The sequence below is a fragment of the Pristis pectinata genome, chromosome 34, assembly GCF_009764475.1.
Source record: "Pristis pectinata isolate sPriPec2 chromosome 34, sPriPec2.1.pri, whole genome shotgun sequence".
Taxonomy (NCBI): Eukaryota; Metazoa; Chordata; class Chondrichthyes; order Rhinopristiformes; family Pristidae; genus Pristis; species Pristis pectinata.
The window spans coordinates 5,277,176-5,301,184 of NC_067438.1; the positions used below are offsets into that span (position 1 = coordinate 5,277,176).

The 24,009-nt window shown below is 41.7% G+C and overlaps 1 protein-coding gene across 6 annotated transcripts; it reads right to left on the minus strand.

Moving 5' to 3' along the window:
* Positions 1 to 1,245: 1,245 nt before the first annotated feature.
* LOC127586044 (uncharacterized) lies at positions 1,246 to 23,803 on the minus strand. Of its 6 annotated transcripts, XM_052043822.1 has the most exons (9): positions 23,450 to 23,803; positions 21,810 to 21,953; positions 19,674 to 19,743; positions 13,722 to 14,048; positions 11,888 to 12,022; positions 11,660 to 11,678; positions 11,512 to 11,546; positions 9,037 to 9,083; positions 1,246 to 1,637 (listed from the first exon to the last, which is right to left on the minus strand). In XM_052043822.1, the coding sequence occupies exons 3-9, from the start codon at positions 19,732 to 19,734 to the stop codon at positions 1,551 to 1,553; spliced, it is 711 nt and encodes a 236-aa protein (XP_051899782.1). In that variant the 5' UTR covers positions 19,735 to 19,743; positions 21,810 to 21,953; positions 23,450 to 23,803; the 3' UTR covers positions 1,246 to 1,550. The 6 variants fall into 6 exon arrangements, with proteins under 6 accessions (XP_051899782.1, XP_051899783.1, XP_051899784.1 ...); XM_052043823.1 differs by lacking the exon at positions 21,810 to 21,953; XM_052043824.1 differs by lacking the exon at positions 21,810 to 21,953 and having other exon boundaries at positions 9,037 to 9,080; positions 19,674 to 19,746.
* Between the last annotated feature and the right edge of the window lie 206 nt (positions 23,804 to 24,009).

A 24,009-nucleotide genomic window follows, 5' to 3' on the forward strand; every position in this document is an offset into this window, starting at 1 on the left:
GATGAAGATTATTAATTCTTTTTTCCCAGGAAGCATAAACGGAATGCTTCCTTTGGAAGAGGTCAAGGAGTACTTTTCCAGTTAAGAGATGAGAGGTGTAAATTTTTAGAAACCTATCTGGGGTCTACCTTAAACACTGTCTTCTCTTCAACCACTGGCAAATCATTGCACAGCACAGCACGCATAAAAATGCCACCTCTTTATGTATAAAGAAACTAGTTGTAATGCCTAAACCCGCAAGACAGACGACCACAACTTTTCATGGGTGGGGAGTGGTGGTTGGGAAGAGGACATTAGTTGGAACTAAGCTCAGCGCTGGAGATTCAGCAGATGAAAATAATCGAGTAGAACTCTCATCTGCAAGCGAAAGTCAAAATAAAACTGCAGATGCTGGAAATCCAGAGTAATACGAAAGAGAAAAACAGCTTGCAGCCTTCTGATCTTAATATTAAATTCTACAACTTCAGGTAACTTCACTTGTGTCTGTGTCAGTAGTCCATCTCGAAAATTGGCTCAGCTTGTTTGGTTTTTCCCCCGCTTTCCTTCCTCCGGGAGTGGAGGGTGCCTTCCTGCTCTGTATCTGGTAAAGCCCGCATTATCTTGTCTGTGTTCTTTTGTCCATGTTCTCATCCTCTAACTGATTGACCAGATAACCCAGTCTACAGCTGATCCCCATGGTCACCCTGATCTTCTACCTGAAACGTTAATTCTGTTTCACTTCCCACAGGTGCGGCCTGAGTCGCTGAGTAGATCCAACATTTCTCTGTTCTTATTTTCTTATTTGCATGGCCCCGGTAAAAATAACATCAGGACCCTTAGACTATTTGCAAGAGATGATGAAACTAAAAAAAAAGAGCAAGAGTAAGAAGTTTTATTGTAGTGTACGGCCAAAATGTGAAGCTAGGGAAAGCAATGAGTATGTCACCAGCCGGTGGTATATACGTAGGTTAGGAGAAGGGCAGAACGAGAAGTTGTAGGAAGATATTCCCTTCTGACAGTTGGATGCTGGAAGTAATTCAGCGGGATGCACTTTATAATTAGTTGTCAACTCAACAGACATAATCTACACCAGAAGTAAATATAGAAAACGGCTGAAAACCTCAACAGATCAGGCAGCATCTGCAGAAATACAAACAATCAACGTTTCGGGTCTGCAACCATTCGTCAGAACCCTTCGTCGGAAAACGTTGACTGTTTGTGTTTCCACAGATGCTGCCGGACCTGCTGAGTTTTCCCAACGCTTTGTTTTGTTTCAGGTTTCCAGAAACTGCGGGGGGGGGGGGGGGGCGTGGTGGACGTTTGCCTTTCATTTCCTACTCGACGATAAACTACCCAACATGAAGAATGATTGTCAAACCGAAAACATGATCAGTACCATGCGTTTAAATTTTCATTTAACGTGCAGTCCTCATCAAAGTTCTACGTCTTATTTTGTCACTAAAATAATAGAAAATATAAATAGAAGCTTTTTATCTTCTGGTTTGTTTGATAACGCCGAGTGATGAACTACATAAGTGACAATAATCCTACAGTACCGCACAAGCTGAAAACTACTCCATGTTCGGTCTTGCCGGCAGTGGACGCTTTCTCTTTGGCGCACCCCCTTTACTGTGACAATGCAGATAGGCGTCTTCATGCTGCCATACAAGAACATGAACATTCCGTTAGTAGGCACAAAGATAAAAGGATCTTTTATCAGCACAATTTCATTCAGCAGATTTCACGTTTTTTTTTAATGAAACGAGACAATATTTAAAATACTCATCAAGTCAAGCAGCCTTCGCAGCTTGTACCAGTACTAATCAGTTTTGATGGAAGGCCATCAGCTTATAACGTTAAATCTGTTTCTCTCTTATTAGATGCGGCCTGACCTGCTGAAAATTGCCAGCATCCTCTGTGTAATTTCAGATTTCCTGTATATCCAGTTGCGGAGGTTGCTCTGATCATTTCTCTCCTCTGCTTTCATTCATTTCCTTCTGTTTCCTCCAGGGAGATCAGATGCAGTTAACAAGTCTCCACCACCCTCTTTCTCAATGGGCACCACCGTCATTTCTGTAATTAGGTTATCACTCTGTCATGGATATTCCCTTTTTTCCCCTATCCACCTTTTTCCTGCTCTGCAATTTAAGTTCTGACGTTCCATAGTTCTGATTAACCCTGCTTCACTCTCCACGGTAGCTGCCTGACCTCCTGAGTATTTTCAGGATTTGCCTTGAATACAAGATTAGGTCCTGCAGCGAATGACTCACATCTTCACAACCCAAGGCCTTTCCACCATATACAAGGCATAAATCAGAGCCAACTTGCAGCATGTAATTGATCAGTTTATATCAGATTTCCAAGATCTGCAGTTTTCTTTCTTCTGCCTTTCATTCTTTATTATTTTCGGCTAAATATGTTGGCGACAATACAAGCAATTATTGCCTACATTGCCCCCCACAGAAGTTAATATTAGTCTGTCTTCCTGAATGTTGCTATCTCTCCAGTGAAGACATTACCATAGTGTTCATAGGTAGACCCATTGAAGTTGAAGGTTATCATTATATTTACATGTAAGGAAGTTGCGCGATTTGTGGGGGACCCTACAGAGGGAGTAAGAGGAGTGTTACCATGTCCCTACTGCCCTTGACCTTCTTGGTAGTAGAACTCGCGGGTTTGGAAGGTGTTGTCAAAGTAACCTGGGAGAATAACTGCAGTACTCCGTAGATAGCAGACTATTGGGCATTGATAATGGGGGGGGGGGGGCGAATGTGTTCCGGATGATTGATGTGATGTTAATCCAAGAGGGCTGTTCTTCCCTCGATGACATGGAATTTCTTGAGAGTTGTTGGTTTTGCCCTCATCCAGGGAAGTGGAAAGTGTTCCACAACAGTCCATACTTGTGCCTTGCAGATGGTGGAATGGCCTTGGGCTGTCAAAAGTTGAGTAACCTGTAACCATGCTACTCACGTCGTTAGTCCACTTGAGTTTCAGGTCACTGCTGACCCATAGTTAATTAATGAGTTGTAGACGGGAGTTCTTGGCGATAGAATGACAAGACTAAGTGCTTAGGCCCGCTCTTGTTGGCTATTGCCTGACACTTTTGTGACATGCATTGTCCATGTCTCAATATTATCTAAGTCCTGTTTCCTCCAATCAGCTATGGGTTTATTCTTTTGTTGAGTTGTGAATAGAGCGGAACACTCTGCAAACATTAGCAAATATATCCATCTCTGACTTCAGGTAGAAGGAAGATCACTGATGAAACAACTGAAATGTCTGGCCCAAGGCACTGCTCTGAGAAACTCCTGCAGCGTTAGCTCCAGTAACAACAAACATCTTCCTTCATGCAAGTTATGACTCCAGCCACTGGTGTGTTTTGTCTTTGATTCCCATTGAGTTCGGCTTTATCAGAGCACCTTGATTGCAAACTCGTCAAGTGCTGCCTTAATGTCAAGGGCAGTGATCTTCCCCTCACCTCTGGAGTTCAGACACTTTGTCCATGATTGAACCAAATCTATGCTGAAGTCTGGTCCTGGTGAAACCTATGTGGTGCGCAGATCATTACTAAGTAAGTACTGCTTAAGAACACTGTCGCCATTAGCTTTCATCTCTTAGCAAATTAATGAGAATGGACTAATTTGACAGGTATTAGTTAGATTAGACAGCATCTGCCTGACCCGTTGACTTCCTCCAGCTTTTTGTGTGTTGCTCCAGGTTCCAGCATCTGCAGCCTCTTGTGTCTCCGTTAGCCTGATTGGATTTGCCCTGCTTCGTGTAAATAGGCATACAAGGGAAATGTTCCACATTGTGGACTAGATGCAGCTAGTTTGTGTAACCTGGTTTTACTTGTTTTACTTTGTTACTTTTGTTCCTCCTCCTGGTACCAGCTTACTTGCTGGCGTCGCCGGCACTTACTTCTCGTCCATGAAGACCTTATGGAATCTCTGCAGCTTGCGAGATGCCAACTTAATTCTCACTACTTTTAATGGTTTGATACAAATCAATCATTCTGCATCCACACACCCGTTTTACATCAATTTAGTGCTGCCATTGGTTGAAAGCCGGATCAGTTTTACACCAACTTAGAACCCTGCTTCTATCCGTTCTATCCACAATGCGGGGATAGACAGCTCAATATGTGAAGGATGTACAAACTTCATCCGTCAAGTTTTTGTTTTGTATTTGTTCGTGAGATGTGGACGTCGCTGACAAAGCCAGCATTTGCTGCCCATCCTTAATTGCCCATCAACTAACTTGCTTACTTGGCCATTTCGGGGGACAGTTACGAGCCAACCATATTGTTTTGGTTCCGAAGTCACAAAAGAACTGATTGGTCAAAGGCGACGGAGGTCCCATGGATTTCCCGCCCTTTATTTGTCTTGTTTGTATGTCGTTACGACGTCATTCACAAACAGAGAAGAAATGAATGAGTTATTCGTTACTTTCTTCGAGCCTGGTGGCAGCTCCGATGGAATGACTTTACTCACACACTTGTAGACACCTCATCCCCACTCGCTGAATTTGTGTAGTGAAATTATCCTCCTTTCATTGGCAAAGGTTTCTGTCATAAGCCTGATCATTCTTGCACCTTCATTGTGGTTAAACAGACATACCCAGGCATTGCGAGGAGGAACAAAAACTGCAGATGCTGGAAATCGCATCCAAATATAGAATCTATTCAATCTTTAAAGAGGTTTTTGTATTTCAAGCTGCTCAACGGTTACCATCAGATGTTTTGTGAGACCACCGAGTTTTTCACATCAGTCTGGTAGTTTGAAGATCACAAGTAACAAATATTTAGTGGATGGAGGATATTAACAATACTGCAAGTTATACCATGGAAATTCCGCAACACCACGTTTAACGGTGTCAGTGGCACATAGGGCGGAGTTTCTCTAATTGGAAAGTTATCGGTGTTAATCATTGATTTTGATGCATTTTACAAAAGGCCCAGTTAGTTTTAAAGGAAAGAACGCTAGAAATCCAAATTATATCGAATCCCTGTGGGTTTTTTTTTGCAGTAGGAAACATAAAGCTCCCTATTTTAACGCAAGCGCTCTTGTTGTACTGGCGAGGTAGAGGCAAAGCTCTTCCGGACAGAGTCTATTACCCAACGTATTTATGCTTCTGTCATCAATGCACCTTGACTAAACATCGCACATCTATTAGATTAAACAACACATTACAATACCTTGTAGCGTTACTCCGAATTAGGGAGGCAATAATCAATGTCCAAATGCAGAGATTACTTCAGTGTGTTGGTGTTAAATAGAAGGCTAAAATATTTGACAGCATATACAGTCAGAAGGGTCGAATGAATGACTCATCTTGAGATCTTCCTGAGATCTCCACCAGCATAGTGTGAACCGTCTACAAATGACACTGCACTTAGTTGACGAAAGCTACTTTGGCCGCCCCTTCCACACCTTCAACTTTTGTCACCTGGATCGAGGACAAGAGGGGCACTAGGACATAATAAGATGAAAGTCCCTCTCCATGTCACACACCACCCTAACTTGGAATTATCCTGGAATTCCTAATCTAACTCCAATCTGTCCATCATTCAAAACTGACAACGCCGCGGACTCCTCCGGCATAATAAACCAGAAAATTCTGAAGACACTCAGCAGGTCAGACACCAGAATTGGAAAGAAAAAAACAAAGCGAAAGGTGTTGACCTGAAATGTTAATTCGATTTCTCTCTCCTCTGTCCCTACTTGCTGAAAACCTCCAGTAGCTTCTGTTATTAGATGCGATTTCAAGCATCTGCAGTTTTGGTTCCTCCCCGCAACACCTGGGCATGTCAGTATGACCACCATTCATGTGCAAGAACGATCAGCCGGAAGGAATGCTTCCTCCTGCGATCTCCACCATCTGAGATGGAAACTTCCAGCCAATCCGATACACTTCTTGTGAAACCAAGAACTGGCTGACAGCAATGTTAACAGCAAACACGTAAGACCAGAAAACAAACCGGCTGTCGTACTGAAAATCTGTGCTCCATAACCAGCTAAGACTTCGGACTAAGTTATTTCAGTGCAGCATTGACAGTTGCATGCACCCAACAATGTTATAAGCTGAAAAGAGTGCAGAGGATGTTGCCGAGACTCGAGAGACTAGGTTATGTGGAGCAGGTTCGGGCGTTTTTCATTGCAGCATTGGACAATGAGGGGTGATCCTACAGAAGTGCATAAAATTTATGAGGGACATAGATTGGGTGAATGCGCAAAGTTTCTTCTCCAGGGTTCGGGAATCAAGAACTAGAGGGCATAGGTTTAAGGTGAGAGGGGAGAGATTTAACAGGAACCTGAGGAGCAACCTTTTCACCCAGAGCGTCGTCCATATATGGAATGAACTGCCAGAGGAAGTTGTTGATGCAGGTACAATAACAACATTTAGAAGTTACTTGGACAGGCAGATAGATAGGAAAGGTTTAGATGGATATGGGCCAAATGTAGGGAAATGCGACTGGCTTCGATAGGAATCTTGGTTGGTGTGGACCTGCTGGGCCGAAGGGCCTGTTTCGGTGTTGTATGTCTCCATGTGAATAGCAGAGAAACAAAGAACGGCAGATGCTGGGATCAAGATGAAAAACAATATGATACTGGAGGAACCCAGCAGGCCAGGCAGCATTCGTGAAGAAAACCAGGCAGTCAATGTTTCGGGTCAGGACCCTTCTTCGGGAGTGAAGATAGAAAAGCAGAGCAGTGATCTCTTACCTGCATCTACCCATCACCACCTTGTGCCTAGCCCACCTCCTCTCTTTTGTTCACCTTTCACTGCTCTGCTTTTCCCTCCTGCATACTGGGCTTCCTTTTTCCTATCTTCAGTCCTGAAGAAGAGTCCTGACCCGTAACGTTGACCGCCTGCTTTTCTCCACGGATGCTGCCTGGCCTGATGAGTTCCTCCAGCATCAGAGTGTTTTTCATCTATGTGAATAGTTTTCTGATATGTTCAGCTCATAACAGGGAAGACTAATGCAGTACATATAATTACTTTCAATCGTTCTCAAACTAATCGAAATCATTGTCGGCGAAATTATTAAGCGCCATTCATTCGCCAGTAATTTGTTCGTTAATGCCTAGTTTTCATTTCACCAAGATCACTCATCGTTATAGCCTTGATCTCACCATGGAGAAGAGAGATCAACTCCAGAGGTAGCCTAGCAAAACTGAAATCAATGGGTTTTAAGGCAGAAACTTTGGCGTCCCACCTTGCGCATGAGAAGATGGTTATGGGTATTGGAGGTGGATCTTCTAGCTCCATTACATTATTATGAGTTGTTCTGATTGTCGCCTTGACCCAACCCTGCTCCGGTTTATCAATGACCTTGCTTCAATTAAAAGCTCAGAAGTGGAGAACTCTACTAAGGATTGCACAATGTTCAATTACATTCGCAGCTGCTCAGCAAAATGAAGACCTACGCCTACGTTCCGCAAGACCGAGCCAACATCCAGAATGGTTTTATAGCTGGCAAGTGACAGCAGTACCAGACAGTGATCACCTCCAACAACAGAGAGTGTAATCACCTGTTCTTGACAATCAATTACAATCAATATCATCGCCGAATCTCTCAGCATCAACGTGCTAAGCATCCTGGTTCTTCAGCAGGTCCATCTGCATAAACGTTGTGGCTAAAGGACCAGGTCAAAGGCTGAGTATCCCGTAGTGACTGACTCACCTACTGACACCCAAAGCCATTCCATCATCTACAAAGTACAAGTGAGAATTCTGATGAAATGCTCCCCATTTGCCTGGATGAGTGCAGCTTCAACAACACTCAGTGATCTCGACACCATCCAGGACAAATTATTTCTTCGGACTGAGAATACATTATCATTAAACTGGCTTATCATTTGCAAGTTGGTCTAGCCCCCGCAGCCTACCCCTCCGATGTTTCACTCTGTTAAGCATTTACGAGAAAGAAGATCTATAATGCATGTTGTGGTTTAAAAAAAAGATGAAATAGGTTGTGAAACCTTAATTGCTATAGATTGCAAAATGCACTGTTCAACATAACTCACTTGTGCATCTTTTGAACAACTCAGTACCAATGACTTTTTGGAGTATCGTGAACAGCAGCAATAAGTGAAATGTGAAAAAAAACTATGATCACATTTCAATAGCAAACTTTAATATATTTCCTCTGAACAGCTATTTAAGCGTGACTAATTCTAACGAACTAATGGAAACACGGAGGTGTATTTGTTTCAAGTTAAAGGCGAGGCATCGAGTTAGGTGTGAAACAAGGTGGTGATTTTCCATCCTCCATATTTCGTCAAGTTATAAAAAATAAAATCACATCTTTCATCTGAAAGCATGGGCCAATGCAAGGTCAAGGCTAAGGCCAGATGAAATTGTTGAACATAAATGAAAAACGTGACTGTCAAAAATGTAAAGGGGGAGGGGGTGCCAGTGGTTCGCTGAATACCTACTACAATAGTTCTTTTTCTTTTTGGTTTCAGTTTTAAAAAGGATATCTTATTTGTATTGTCCACATATTGTTCAAACGATTTTATATATCAAACCATTATAACTCCAAAGCCTCCACTGATGGATTTCATCAAACATTGGAATTAATCATAACATGAGGAGCATGAGGAATAAGAGAACGTATCGGCAATTTGATCCTTAGAGCCTGCTCCACCAGGAGTATGGATGATCTGATCTCGTCCTGTTCTTCATAACCCTCGAGTCCCCTTTAGAGTAAAAATGAACCTATCTCGTAATTGACTGTATTCAAAGAAGCAACCTACACAGCTTCGAAAAACTTAGAGATTCCTGACTCTGAAACTGTGCTCCCTAATTGTAGACTCCTACATGAAGCAAAACATTCTCTCCACATTTCCCCCGTCTGAGTCATGTCGGACATGGAAATATCTCATATATGTAGGAGTATACAGTACTCCAACATAATAAGAGGTTCATGCTTTTCGTTTCTATCTCTTTTTTTTTGTGTTTTTCCAATTTGGTAAAAAAAAATACGTGTGTAAATTGATCACATCATGTTCGTTTCGCACAGCCTGTTCCCCAAGTTAAACAAAATGCATTTACCTGATGATTGGCGTGATCGTGCATTTTTCTTCTCGGCGCTGCGACTGCTTGAAGCAAAATTAAAACATGTGCATTATTACAAAAACCAAAACAATTACTTTAAATTGTGTCTGAATATTGTTGATTAGTATTATTAATTGTCCAAAATATATACTTTGTATTAACTTTCTAGACAATCAGCACAACGGGTATATTGCATCCATTGCCAAGGAAAGGAAGATATTGGAATGCTTTCTCAGGTATATGAACGAACTTCAAAATAAACTTTTAAAAATGAAAGATGTACATTTATACAACACTTTCATGGACGAAAGGCCTCCTGTGGAATTTAACATCCATATAAGTTGTGACATATCCTGGCCTTTGTACGTAGATTTGTCTTCTTATGCGGGTTTATATTTCTTTTCATTTTTTTATATGTACGATGCTTGTGGGTCTGTACTGTACCTGCAAGTAATTAAATAGTTACTCATCTGCTGGACCTTTCTTCCAAAAGCACCAGGTATAATATCGCTGTGTTTTGCTGTTAGGCTTCTGTCAAACAATGGGGGGTGTATAATTCATGCCGCATTATTTTTTATCGCCATATTTTGAACAGAGGAAACTAAAGAGAACTGAAGGACAGGAAATGGGGCAAATGGTCATGATGACAAACAAAATAACATCTGATGTTTCGGAGAAATAACCCACAAGGTCAAAGTGTGTGACTATAGACTTTGAACAATATTAATATTCTCTTAAAATTGTTGAGGAGATATAATTGAGATCACAGGAATTGACAAATTTTCCGTCTCTATTCAAGAGAAATATGGGGAAATAACTTTCTGCTTGTCTGCTGCTTTTGGATATTGTTGGTGTCAAGTCATGGTCGAACAAAATGATAAGGTCATATCCAATTAAAATTGGTCCGCCAGGTGAAGATTGTCTGGCAACTCCCCGAGCAGGACAGGATTTGATTGGCATAACGAGGGTACTTATGCAAAACTGAATTTTTTTGGGTGTGAGAACTGTTCAGCAAATCCTTTGGCATTATCCGATAGTGTGGGTAGTAACTGTGGCCATCAAGACAGCTCAAAGTAATTCAGCTTACATAAATATTCATGAGGAGCTGGTTGCCATAATGACTGGAACAAGTGAACTCCAGGTAGTGGTGATGGGAACATGGAAGAATTAGTGAATGAGGAGAAACAAGGCACATAAAACAGGACAATTATACCGCGACATGAACATTAAGTAACTGATGTGTTGTAAGAGAAAGAGAAGGTTCAGACGATACGTTGACTGCGAATTATATACATTGATCATGTTTTGTCAGTGCAATTGACTGCCTCCACATATTCAACCTTAGGCGTCAGGAGTGTGTTAGCAACGAAGAAACTGGATTTCTTAGAAAACAGGCAGACAGGCGATTGAAGCAGAAGTTTGGAATTGCTCCATAGAACTTCATGAGCCTATAACTCAGTCAAACAGATCACTGGGTTAGTGTAGTTAAATTAAAATGATGTGCTTAACAAAATCACATTGCTGGACTGTGGTGAGAATGGAGTCGAGAAATCACGTGGAATGCCTAAAGGAGGACGATCTGTTATTTGTAGAGTACTGAGCCGATTGTGTTCCCCGCATGTGATGTGGCCAAAATGTGGTTGCGCAGATTTTACTTTCTAAGTAGAAAATAATCTATAACCGTAGAATCGTTTTGAAACAAGATTCAGTCAGCGGTTCCAACTGACCACGAGGACCAAACAAAAGAAAAACAATAAAAAGAATAATTAAAAATATAGGAAGTAAAATACGATTTTTAATCGTAGGACTGTAAACGAAAGAACAGCAGTAGCAATTAAACACCTGTAAAATAGAAACAGCTCGAAACTGAGAGAGAGAGAAAAGATTCTTTGAAAATTACACAACTTGAAAATTGCAGGGTCGTTCAGAGATGTTTAATATAGAAGATTATTTTGGATTAAGGAAAGATTAAAGCCGACGGCTAACAGCAAAATTCAAATTGTTGCGAGAACTGAAGTACGAATAGATATTATATTGTGTTGAAAGTCATGCCCCTTCACAACTGTGTTCTGCCTACCCCTGATTTATGCTATAATTATGTACAGAACAGAAATGTTTGCTTTTTATTTGCTTTCTCCTTAGTTTCTGTTAACAGTAAAGTGATCATCTTCACGGATATTTTTTTCTATGAGTACATTCTGCAAACTCAGTCCTGTTTCCTCTGTATATTTCAGATTTTTTACGACATTGAGATTTTCCTATTTGGGGCACTGGAAACTAAAATGAACAGACTACCCAGTTTAATCAAACGTTTGTTTTGGGGTGAAGACTTATATATGACACTTGCTTACTTAAATCTTTCATACATACACACACACACACACACACACACACACACGCACACACACAGACACACACAAGCAAGCAGCTCGAAGTCTCTTAAGCAACCCAAATAAAGTTTGAATTACTTACTTGGCTCTTTTGCAGAATCAAAAGAAGTGCATTCCCTACGGAAAATGTACAAAATAAATGTATTACTGATTGCTGTTCCTCGTATCGGGAAACCTTTTAGGACAAAGCTTACATAAGTAAAAAAAAATCAAGTTGCTGACTAGCTTACCTGACAAGTAAAGCGTAAGCTGTAAATAAGAGAATAGCAAAATTCAATCGTGGTTCTCAATAGAACAATAAAATATCATTGTCGCTAAAACATATGAAAGTCTTCTGAATGTTCATCTATCTCTGCTGTTATGTCGCGTGATGACGTGTTCTTGCTACTCTGCAACTCGCAATGAACTTGCAACGCTTGCAGGAATAGGTATGGTACTCTATTTAATATTGAAAATACCTTTATTTCGTCGAGCGAGGAATGCTATCACTACAAGCAGTATCACAGTAATCAGGAATACTACGCCACCTGCGACTCCAGTCCACAACCAATGAAACTGAATGCCTTCCAATTGTCTTTCTTTTCTACAAATATCTACAGAAAGAAAACAAACAACAAGAATTTAAGTATCCAATTCGCATTTCGAACGACAAATAAAAAGAGAGACTCGCAGAAAGGAAAGAAACTGAAGGTCAGAATGAACATTTGTTGGGGTGTTGTAGTGAGGGAGAGGGAGGGGTAGAGAGCCTAAGACAGACAGAAATGAAAAAGAAAATTTTCATATAAGGGTTGTAGAGTCATAGAGTTTTTACGCCGCAGAAACGGGCCCTTCGTCTCTACTCGCCCATGCTGGCCGTGATGCCTAATCCCATTTTCTTGCATTAGACCCGAATCATCCAAAGCCTTTCCTGTCCGAAGTACCTGTTATCGCGTTATTGCCTGTCTCATTTCCTCTCGCAGCTCGTTCCATATCACTACTCCCCTCCATGTGAAAAACTTGTCCCTCAGTTCCCCTTTACATTCCTCCGCTCTCAACTTTAATTTATGCCCTCTACTTTTAGACTCCCTAAACCTAGGAAAAAGAGTCTTCCTATCTACCCTATCGATGCCCCTCATAGTTTTACAAACCTCAGTAACATCACTCCTCCGCCTGCCATGTTCCAGTGAGAATAAACGCAGCTTTTTCTTTCTGACAAATTTACCGGACTCCTTTGAGGATATAACGAGCGCAGTGGATAGAGGGTAACAGGTGGATTTTGTATACTTGGATTTCCAGAAGGCGTTCAATAAGCTGCCGCATAAATGACCTAGCCATAAGATAGGATGCATGGAGTTGGGGGTAAGGTATTAGCATGGATAGAGGATTGGATAATCAATAGTAGGCAGAGAGTTGTGATAAATGGTGTTTCTCTGGTTGGCAATCAGTGGTAAGCAGGCCGCAGGGGTCGGTGCTGCGTCCGCAATTGTTCACGATATACATTAATGATTTGGAAGAGGAGACCCAGTGTAGCGTATCTAAGTTTGCTGATGACTTGGGAGTGCTTTGCATGAATCGCAAAAGGTTGGTTTGCAGGTGCAACAGTTTATCAAGAAGGCAAATAGAATGTTGGCCTTCATTGCTAGAAGGATTGTGTTTACGAGCAGGGAGGTTACACTGCAACTGTACAGGGTACTGGTGAAGCCGCACGTGGAGTAATGCGTGCAGTTCTGGATTCCTTGCTTCAGAAAAGATATACTGGCTTTGGAGGTGGTGCAGAGGAGGTTCACCACGTTGATTCCGGAGATGAAATGGATAAGATAGTGGCAGGAAGGTTGTTTCCATTTGTAGGTGAGACTAGAACTTGGGGACATAGTCTCAAGATTCGTGGAAGTAGCTTTAGAACGGAGATGAGGAGAAACTGCTGTTCCTATAGAGTAGTGAATCTGTGGAATTCTCTGCCCAGGGAAGCAGTGAAGGCAACCTCATTAAACATATTGAAGACACTGTTAGATTTTTGCACAGTAGGGAAATTAAGGCTTATGGGGAAAAGGCAGCTAGGTGGATCTGAGTCCACGGCCAGATCAGCCATGACATTATTGAATGGCGGAGCAGGCTCGATGGGCCAGATGGCCTCCTCCTGCTCCTGTTTCTTATGTTCTTAATCTCTCCTTTTCCGTAAAGCCCTCCATTTCAGGCAGCACGCTGGTGAATTTCTTCTGCACTCTTACCAATGCTACTACAATGTAAAAAGAAGATAGCGCAAAATATGATAACATGTTAATGGTTTAATGTCACAATATTAGATTTTCTTACCTCTGACAATGACCAAGGTTCCGTCACCTTTATATTTCCCTTTGCTCATTACGTCAAGCTGACAGTGATACATTCCTGAGTCGAATAGCGTCACATTCTTAATCTGGATTGATGCATCCTTCTTGGTCTTAAATACATTTTTATCGGGTAGTACTACTCTATTTTTGTATCTCCCGGAAATGAAATCTATGGGACAGCCATCCTTCTGCCAGTTGTAAGTTAATATCCCGTTGAATTCAAAAGTGCAATTCAAAACTAGGTCGTCGCCTTCGAATACATGAAGTAAAGCAGGGGTTTGATGTACTGGATATTTGTTAGCCTCAGTACCTGGCCAAACATAAAAAGACACATATATACACAAAACGATGAATTAGACGAAGATTGCGGGTAAGGCATTCAAGCGGGTCTACTTCTTAAGCGATCTTTTCAACTTATTCTCCAAAGGCGCTTTAACATAGAACTGAGCAAGCATTTTTTTTCAAATGGAAAGCAATCTCCGCGACATGGAAAGCGTATAAATCTCACTGACCTCTGCAGGGACGGGTCGTGAACGCAAAGCAATAACGTGTAGCCATTCAGTAGCCATTCATTGGCAGCAAGACGTCGTGGGGAGAGGTAGGGAAGAGAGAGAGAATGAAAGAGAAAGAAAGAGAGAGAGGGAGAGAAATAAAGAGAGAGAGAAAGAAAAAGAGAGAAGGAAGGAAGGAAAGAACAAAGAAGTAAGAAGGAAAGAAAGGGAAGGAAGGAAGGAAGGAAGGAAGGAAGGAAGGAAGGAAGGAAGGAAGGAAGGAAGGAAGGAAGGAAGGAAGGAAGGAAGGAAGGAAGGAAGGAAGGAAGGAAGGAAAGAAGGAAGGAAGGAAGGAAGGAAGGAACCCAGTGACAAGATTATGTGGCTTAGCTACTAAATTTCAAAACAGTTATAATATATAGGATGTATTAAATGAAACTTTTAAAAGTCACGATTCATCGCATAAGATGTCAGTATTTGTGTGTATGTTCATGTGCCATGGGTTCCTTGGAACTGTTTATTTATGGATAGATTAATAAGATTGGAGTATGACTGCTTTTTCGTTGTGAACTCGATAGATTTTAAGCACATGCGTCATTATAATGCAAAAATAAAAATAAATAGCCCAAAGTACTAAATGAACCAGCAAGAATTATCAGTTTGATCACTTTGAGCTATTCATGTCAATAATACTTCAAACTCTCGAAAGAAAAGCAGAAAGAACAAAGCAGCAGTAGTTCTATCTTCTAAATTTAGGACATTAAGCTAAAAAAAAACAATTTTAAACAAAAGCTAATGATTATATTGACCAATTTTGTAAATATATTAATGAAAAAATATAACTGCACTGCGACAACTCCATTGGCATCAATTCGCGTGAAATTCAATGTTGCTTTGAATTATCATTTTCAGACGTATGAAGGTGAACATCCTGCGCTATTACACTGATAGTGCCCTCCAAAAGTTAAATCAAAAAAAATTCCAGTTGCATAACGAAAATGATGCATTAAGACTCTTTTGGGAATATATGGGTCCATAGCTCATAGCTAATAGAATCATTTGTGTTAGCCATCTGTTGAAACCATGCATCAACTTCAGGCTACGTAATCAGAAATTCAAAAAACTAAATTTCCGATTATCATTGCAACACTGTATTTGCCCGCCACACCTGGAACTGCATTTAGAAAGGGCATTCCGTTACTGCAAGGTCCATAAAAAGAGCTGAGTGGTTAATATGGAATGGTGTGTGAAGGATTGTTGACTCTGCACTTTGTAAAAGGAGCGTGATAGAAATCATAGGGTCATAAAGTTATACAGTATGGAAACAGACGTTTCGGCGGATCTCGTCCACGCCAACTAATTTGCCCACCTGAGCTAGTCCATTCGCCTGAATTTGACCCGAATCACTCTGAACCTTTCCAATCCATGTGTTTTAGAAGTTGGAATAGGGGCGGCACGGTAGCGTAGCGGTTAGCGCGACGCTATTACAGCGCCAGCGATCGGGGTTCGATTCCCGTCGCTGTCTGTAAGGAGTTTGTACGTTCTCCCCGTGTCTGAGTGGGTTTCCTCCCACATTCCAAAGACGTACGGGTAGGTTAATTTCGGTTTAAAAAATGGGCGGTGCGGACTCGTTTCGCCGGAAGGGTCTGTTACCACGCTGCAAATAAAACTTAAAATCTTTTTTAAAAATTTAATTGCACCCGCCTTTTGCACTTCCTCTGGCAGATCGCTACCCACTACCATCTGCGTGAAAAACGCCTCTCATGGCGTCTTTAAATCTTTCCCATCTCACCTTAAATCTATGCCCTCTAGTTTTAGACTCCGCTACCCTGGGAAAGAGACAGCAAGCATTCACCCTATCTAGCCTTCGTGATTTTATACAGCTCTATAAGGTCACCCCACCGGCTCTTAAGCTCCAGAAAAAAAAAAGCCCCTGCCTATCCAATCTCTCCTGTCAAGCCCGCTGGTCCCAGTAACATTATTGTTAATCTTTTCTGCATCCTTTTAAGCTTACTGAAATTCTTCCTTTTGCTAGGGACCAGAACTGCGCAAAATACTCCAGGCGCAGTCTCACCAACGGCTTGTGCAGTTGTAACATGGCATCCCTACTCCTGTACTCAGCGCCCTAAGTGATGAAGGATCAGCGTGCCAAACGCGTTCTTCACCACCCTATCTATCTATGTCGCCGCTTTCAGGTAACTATGTACTTGAACCCCTTGGTCCCTCTGTACCTCAGCATCCTCCAGGGTCCATCCATTTACTGTGTAAGTCCTGCCCTGATTTAACTTCCCAAATTGCATCATCAAAATCACATTATAAATAGAAAATACTGTTTCTGTTTCTCTTGCTGTTGCTTACAAACTTAACCATGATAATAAATTTAAAAGGCAGGAAACGAAATGCAGAAGGCATTATTTTATTGGCAAGAATCGTTAACTGCACTTTGGCATGAATTAAAGAAAAGAATATTGAAGAATTGAATGGGAATGATAGCCGATAATGTCCCAGCACCTGGTGCAGAGGTGGCAGAAAGGTTCAACGATTGGAAGGTAGCATAATATGGCTCCACTATTTAAGAAAAGAGACAGGAAGAAACGAGGATCTACGGACCAGTTAGCCTGTAACAAGTAGTCGGGTCAATGCTAAAATCCTTTATTAAGGACCGGGTAGCAGGGTGGTTAGAGGTTAATACTAGGATTAGGCAGAGGCAATATGGAGTTATGAAAGTGAAATCATATTGGCCAACTCTGTTGGGCCTTTTGAGGTTGCAGCCAGCAGCATAGATAAAGACATACAGTGGATTTGGTGCATCTGGATTTTCAGAAGGTCTCAGATATGGGTAATAGGCGACGATATTGGCAGATGCGATATAGTGTTGAAAAATGAGAAGTCAAAATGGTATAAAAGTTTTTTTTAATATATCAGCACAGCACAGTGATGCAGCATTAGTGCTGCTGCCACACAGCTTCAGTGAGCCGCGTTCAATAATGACTTTGGGTGCTGCATGTGGGGAGTTTACCAGTTCTTTGCGTGACTCTGTTGGTTTCTCCCGGGTGCTTCAGTTTCCTCCCACATTCCAGATACGTGTTGGTAGGTTAATTTCCTACTGTAAATCGTCTCTAGGGTAGAGGAGTGCCTGGATAATCGGGTAGATTGATGGATGTGAGAGAGAGAATAGGCTAAGGGAAGCAAGTACGGGAATGAGACTGGCGAGATTGCTCCAACGAACCGTAACGAAATAGGAAAATAGACGGTGAGAGATGGAAAGGTATTGATTTTCATCTATCTTTGTCCGAATCAATGAAATTTTAAGTGTAATTCTCGAGAAGGCAAACGACCTCTATTGCAAAAAGCTTTGAGTTCAAGGGAAAGGATATCTTACTGAAATTCTATATGGCCCTGATGAGACGACATTTGGTGCTTTATCTCGAGGTCTGCTCTCCTACCTTAGGAAGGTTATATTTGCTGTAGGGGACGTGTAACGAATGTGCAGAGGATTAATTCTTGGAAAACAAATAAAACTGCAGAAGCTAGAGTCTGCAACATAAACAGAAATGCTAGAAGAACTCAGCCAGTCAAACAGCGTCTGTGGAACGAGAAACCAGTTAACATTTCGGGTCAGGGACCCTTCCTCAGACTAATTCCTGGGACGGTTTGGGGTGGGGGTTCTTGTTAGTCTGAGGAAAGATTAAGCAGAGAAAGCCTATATACCCTTGAGTTTGTAACTAAGAGAGGTCATTTCATTTAAACATTCACTATTCTTACGGAAATTTATAGGGATGATGTTTTCCTTGACTGGGGTGTATAAAGCCCAGGGTCCCAGTCTGAAGATGAGGGTTTGGTTATTCTGGACTGAGGTTACAAGAAATTACTTCATCTTTGGAATTTTCTCCTACGGACGACTGTGGAGGCTCAGTCGCCGAATATGCTCAGAACAGAGATTGATGGGTGTTTTTAGATATTAAGGGAATCAGAGGATATGAGTTTGTTGCAGGGAAACGGTGCAGAGGTAAAGTGGCAGAAATAGTCTTATTGAATGGCACAAGGGCCTGAATGGTCCACTCCTGGCTCTGCTTCTTATGTTCTCGTGCTCTTATGCATAAACATAGAAAGCGGATAAGATATTTAAGCGTATTTCCAGAAGGATCTGGACGTGTTCTTATCAAACAAGAGATTCTTCCGTCTTAGAAATGTACCAGAGAGATTTTGTGTGTGTGTGTGTGTGTGTGTGTGTGTGTGTGTGTGTGTGTGTGTGTGTGTGTGTGTGTGTGTGTGTGTATGAGAAAGAGAGAAAGAGAGGGGTTGTGTGTGAGAGAGATTGTGTGAGAGTGTGTGTGTCTGTCTGTCTGTCTACCTGCCTGTCTGTCTGTGTACGTGTCTGTGTGTGATTGTGTGTGTAAGTGTGTGAGAGAGAGATTGTGTGTGAATGGGATTATGCGTGTGTGAGATTGTGTGTGTGAGTTTGTCGAGAGAAAGATTGTGTGAGAGAGATTGTGCCTGTGTGCGCAATTTTGTATCTGTTATTGTGCTTGTGTGTTTATGCGAGAAAGTGAGATTGTGTGTGAGAGAGAGATTATGAGAAAGATTGTGTACGTCTTTGTATGAGTCAGTGTCTGTGTATGTACATGTCTGTATACGTACAGTATATATGAGAGAGATTGTGTGTGAGAGACATTGTGAGAGATTGTACGTATACTATGTGTGCGAGAGTGTGTGTGAGAGAGATATTGTGTGTGTGTGTGTGTGTGTGTGTGTGTGTGTGTGTGTGTGTGTGAGTGTGTGTGTGTGTGTGTGTGTGTGTGTGTGTGTGTGTGTGTGTGTGTGTGTGTGTGTGTGTGTGTGTGTGTGTTTTGGGGGTGGTAGGTGGCTAAGATGGCGATTATCCTCTGTCTGAAGCTGTTAAACTCTGGATCGATTCCTTCCTTCCCGGGTAACTATTTAATAACCAGGCTAATGTTTGCGTTGTACGCACGGAAATGGGTACCCACCGAGTCCACGACAACCATCGCGCACCCATTTTCAATAACCCTACATTTTTCTCCCCAAGGGAACTGGAGGAAACCGACACAGTCACAGGGAGAGCGTACAGACTCCACACAGACCGCAGCGGATTGAACTCAGGTCACTGGGGCTCTGAAGCAGCAGCTCTATCAGCTGCCCCAATGCGCTCGGCAAATAGTCGTCAATCTTTAATTCCTACATTATTACGGGGGAAATAAATGATACATGGTTGAGGAATTGTTCTTTGTGCTTTTGTAACTTTCGAGAGCAAGAGATTCGTGATAAGATTAAATAAATTTAGCACTGCCATTTATTCTTCAAACCATTGGAACAATATAACAAGTTAAGCCATGCTTTTTTCGTAATATTTTAAAAAGCATGCAATCATTCACATGAACAATATTCATTGCGGCAATATTTAAACAACCCAGGTCACGACTTACCCGACCAAACATCTGAAATCAGAAAGAAAGCGATGACTGTTGCCCAGCGGTAGACCGCCATTCTCGCTGGCTGCTAAGAACAGGAAAAGAAATGTCGTTATTCTTCATTTGTATCGTGAGATAAGATCACCCTTTAACGCGAGTGTGTATTGTTCTCAGGCTCCAAGTGGCACAGCATGAACCGCGGCTTAGTGTTAACATTCAACGTGAGTGTAAGTAATTCTTTTGAACCTGACAGGTCCACATATGACAGGATGCGAGCTGTCAACGAACTTAACGATTTTGACAAAGAAAAGAAGCAAGATGGCGAGACGGTGAGATCAAAATAACCTCTGACTTCTCAGAATCAGAATAAACTGCTCGAAATTCAAGTGTGTAACTATTCAATGTGTAGATATTCAGGTGTATATCATAGCTTCAGACACGAAGTCGATGGAATTCCAGAATTCCAAAGGACATTCACCGAGTCGCATAAAGATACAGCAGGAAAACGGACCCTTCGCCTTACCGAGTCCACATCAACCATCGACTACCCATTTACATGAATCCAACATTGATCCCATTTTGAATTCTCCCTACATTCCCTTCGTTCTTTCCCCAGTTTTGACATTCCACCTCCCCCCCCCCCCCCACCAAATTCCATCGCCCACTTACACCTTCAGGGTAATTTACAGCGGATGATTAACCTACCAACCAGCAGGTTTTTGGGAGGAAGACGGGGCACCAGCAGAACCCAGGCGGTCACGCGGAACGCCGCACGGACAGCGCAGATCAGGTTGAATCCGCGTCTCTGACTCTCTGAGATAGCGTGCTGCCAGCAGAGCCACTGTGCCGAAGAAGGACTTTCCAAAGTCCGCACTTATAGTCGCATGACTACCAAATGATGTAATCGGACTGTTCTGATATCCCTTGCAATCTGCTATCCTGATTTCGTCCTTTGCATGCAACCATTAACCCACGCCTGTAAGCGCGCAGCAACTACAGTAACCGCATATGAAAACTTACAGGAAAACACGGATCTTAAATGATTGATTGAGCATGATTGCAATAGTGCAAAAATAAAGATGAAAAATGTTACAGCCACTTTCTACACTACATCGTTAAATAAAAACAGACAACAACTGAACACTGTGATGAGTTAGTTGTCAGGAGCGACTGTTTTCTTCAATAGTTTAATTTTTAAAATAATCTGTTATAGCTCTATATGATTTTTTTTAAATCATTCATTCCATTTCCTTCCTATTTCGTGGTTGCGAAGGTAAATTGGGTTGCATTAATTTGTAAAATGTCCTTGCAAATCCATGAACGTTTAATGTCTTTCTTTCATCTGAAGTTTTCTCTTCGGCGCAATCTGCTCTCCGTCAAATTATACTTGTACAGGACTGATAGTTATGAACTGCTTCCCTATTGCACTTGGACGTTCTGACCACATTCTTGGAATAGGGCCGCCGAGGCCAAAAGGTCAGCCTAGTTAAACTGCTAATACTAGCTGAGTCAAGGAAACCCAAGTCACGCAGAAGCAGTGGAATTGAATTCAAGATATCGAGGGAGCTAATTACATAACTAGAGGATAATTTTGAAGTATACAAAACAGAAGGAAACTAATGGGTCAATTGTGCCTCTTAAGGCTTTTTGAAAGAATTACCGGTTAGTAACACTAGTTTCATTAGAGACACCATCCTATTTCCTCACTGGTCCGTTTCTTTTAGTTCTTATGTATATGTGTCCCTTTGAAAGCAACAACTGAAATTTCTCCTCTATCCCCTTTTATAATGAGCTTTCGGTATCTTAATAACACACAGAATACCAGACATTTATTCTCGTTTCTTGTCAAATGTTTTACCTTCTGATGAAATTTAAGAAGTATCTAGATGAGGAATTGAATCGCCAGGGAAAAGAAGGCTGCGGGCGACGTGCTGGTAAATGGAATTAGTGTAGATGAGCGCTGGAAGGTCGGCATGACGGGGTGGGCACAATGGCCTCTTTCTATACTGTATGTCTCTAACACTCTCATCCCACTTTTTCAAATATTTTATTATTATGGTTATTACAAGTTCGTCCTTTTTAACATCACCCCAGCCGTGGATTCTCTACTAATTGAATATATTTTAATAAAGTATATTCGATTTTTCTGACCTCATCAACGACCAACTGCGGATTTGGGGAAACAAAAGTCTGGATCCAGCTGTTCTTCCGCACCTTGGACTCGCTTCTCAGAATTTATGTGTGCTCAGCTTTCCGTTCCCTCCAAAACATTCATTTATCCACTTCATCTGCCACCTGATTATTGATTTTAAATAGTTAACCATGCCTTCCTTAATTTCTGTACTGCACTTCGCAATGTTGAACTTCTCTCTCCCCCTCTCTCCCTTTTTCTCTCTCTCCGTCCACCAGTCCCTCTTTTCTCTCTCCGTCCACCAGTCTCTGTATTTTTTCTCGCCGTCCACCAGTCTCTCTCTCTCTCTCTCTCGCCCCTTCCCCTTTCTTTTTCTCTCTCCGTCTCTCCTCGAAGCAAAGGTACAAAGATATCACACAGGAAACATAATCGAGGTAGCAGATAAGGTAACATGTCCAAAATTAGGGAGTGGGTAGCGGGTTGCCGCATAACAACCGATGGGATCTTAAAATAAACACAAATTATTTTGGGACTTAATTAGAAAAAAAAAATCATTTTGAGGTTTAAAATATGAAGGTTGCGTGAGAATAGAATGGAAATGATATAAAAATAAACTAAAATGCTGGAAACACTCAGTAAGTCGGGCAACGTCTGTGGAAAGAGAAACAATTAAAGATTCCCGTCCGGCAATCGCCCTCAGAGCTGGGAAAGGGGAGAATCAAGTTCGTGTTAGGCAGCGGAGAGGTTGGGCAATTGAAATTTTCGCCGGCGGCATTTGATTTAAATATTAAATTCCTCTCTAAATGCAAAGTTCAGACCTAACCCTATTTTACAGGAGAAACTGGTATCAGTACAATGAGGGGGGTTACAGACAGGGGAAACGGTGTCAACGTGCCAGGAAAATCATGGAAAGCGCTACGGGTGTAAGCGCGTAGACTCGGGTGGGTTAAACTGCAGGATTATCAGCCACAGATATGAACCATTGGCCCAAATGTGTGAGCTCCACTGTTCCACGACATCACAGGAATTCAAATTCAATTTTTTAGTTAAAAAAAGAAATAAAGAACTTTAGAATGGTTTTTAAAAAATCCCAGTAACGGTAACCTTGAAACTAATGGAGTGTTGTGAAAACCCATGTGGTTTCCTTCAGAGCAGGAAATCTAGGCCATACAGGGATGGACAGTGAATGCCGGCGTTTCCATTCCAGGAACAAATAAAATTCAAGAAGTATTGGGAACTTTATAGAAAGAGCAACGTTACTGGCATACCAAACGTTTTCACGGGAGCAACATATTAAGGGTTCCCTGGGAGTAATGTATGCATGGGAAAGAGTTACTCCCATCGAACGCTTAATATGTTGCTGCCGTGAAAACCCTTGGTATACCAGTATCGTTTTCTCTTTCTATAAAGTTCCCTATCTCTATCATGTTAGAGTAGTTCATAACTTTCATGGCAAAAGGAGAGCCAATGCCTAATTTTCTTCTTCGTCTGATCTTCTCAGCAAGCGCGTTCTTTTATATTGACGTTCAGATTTCCATTGGAATGGGAAGCGTCCAAAATATACCAGCAACGTTTACCAAAGCCTCCAACATCAAATGACTGTTTAACCAACCCGCCTTTCTACTGCCTTAACAGGATCCCTGATTTAAAGAAAGGATACCTTTAGCGAGAAGCGCCTTAAAACGAGCTGCTATTTAAAATTGCGTCGCAAATTCTACTTCCAAGGGAATGACTTGTACCGAATAACGTCACTTTTCGGAGAGTTCTTCCAGCTTCCTGTGGGAAGTATAAATGTCTTCAAAAGCATCCGAACAAAAGCATTATGAATCTATATTGATTGACCTTCATTTGACTGACAGTTCGGTTCAAATTCCAATGCAGGGAAATGATCTGCTCCCTGGTTAGCAGATGAGTTTTGATCAGCTTTTTTCAAGTCGGTGTTTTTCTCACGAGTTGCTGTCCTTTCACGCAAAATATATCTCCATTGAGGTCATAGCCTGAATGATTCCGCGACTGAAAGCATCGTGCCTTTTCATCGTGGCGGAAGTTCTTGCTCTCCAACTCTGCAATGAGAATTTGCGAGTTTGCAACTTCTCTTCTGCAGGCGGTGTACATCATCATGACTGTCTGGCCTCTCCACGCCTTCTTCCGCAACATGTGGTGGTTTGCTGCACCCACCCAAATATTAATATTAACAAAGGAACTGGTTGTAGTGGTAAT

What these genes read in the sequence shown, in the direction of transcription:
- LOC127586044 (XM_052043823.1), bottom strand. Translation starts at nt 19,734, where the DNA reads ATGGCGGTCTACCGCTGGGCAACAGTCATCGCTTTCTTTCTGATTTCA. An exon ending in GATTTCAGATGTTTGGTCGG is followed by an intron (nt 14,049 to 19,673) that starts GTAAGTCGTGAC and finishes ATGTTTGGCCAG; the next exon opens with GTACTGAGGCTAACAAATAT. An exon ending in AACCTTGGTCATTGTCAGAG is followed by an intron (nt 12,023 to 13,721) that starts GTAAGAAAATCT and finishes TTCTTTCTGTAG; the next exon opens with ATATTTGTAGAAAAGAAAGA.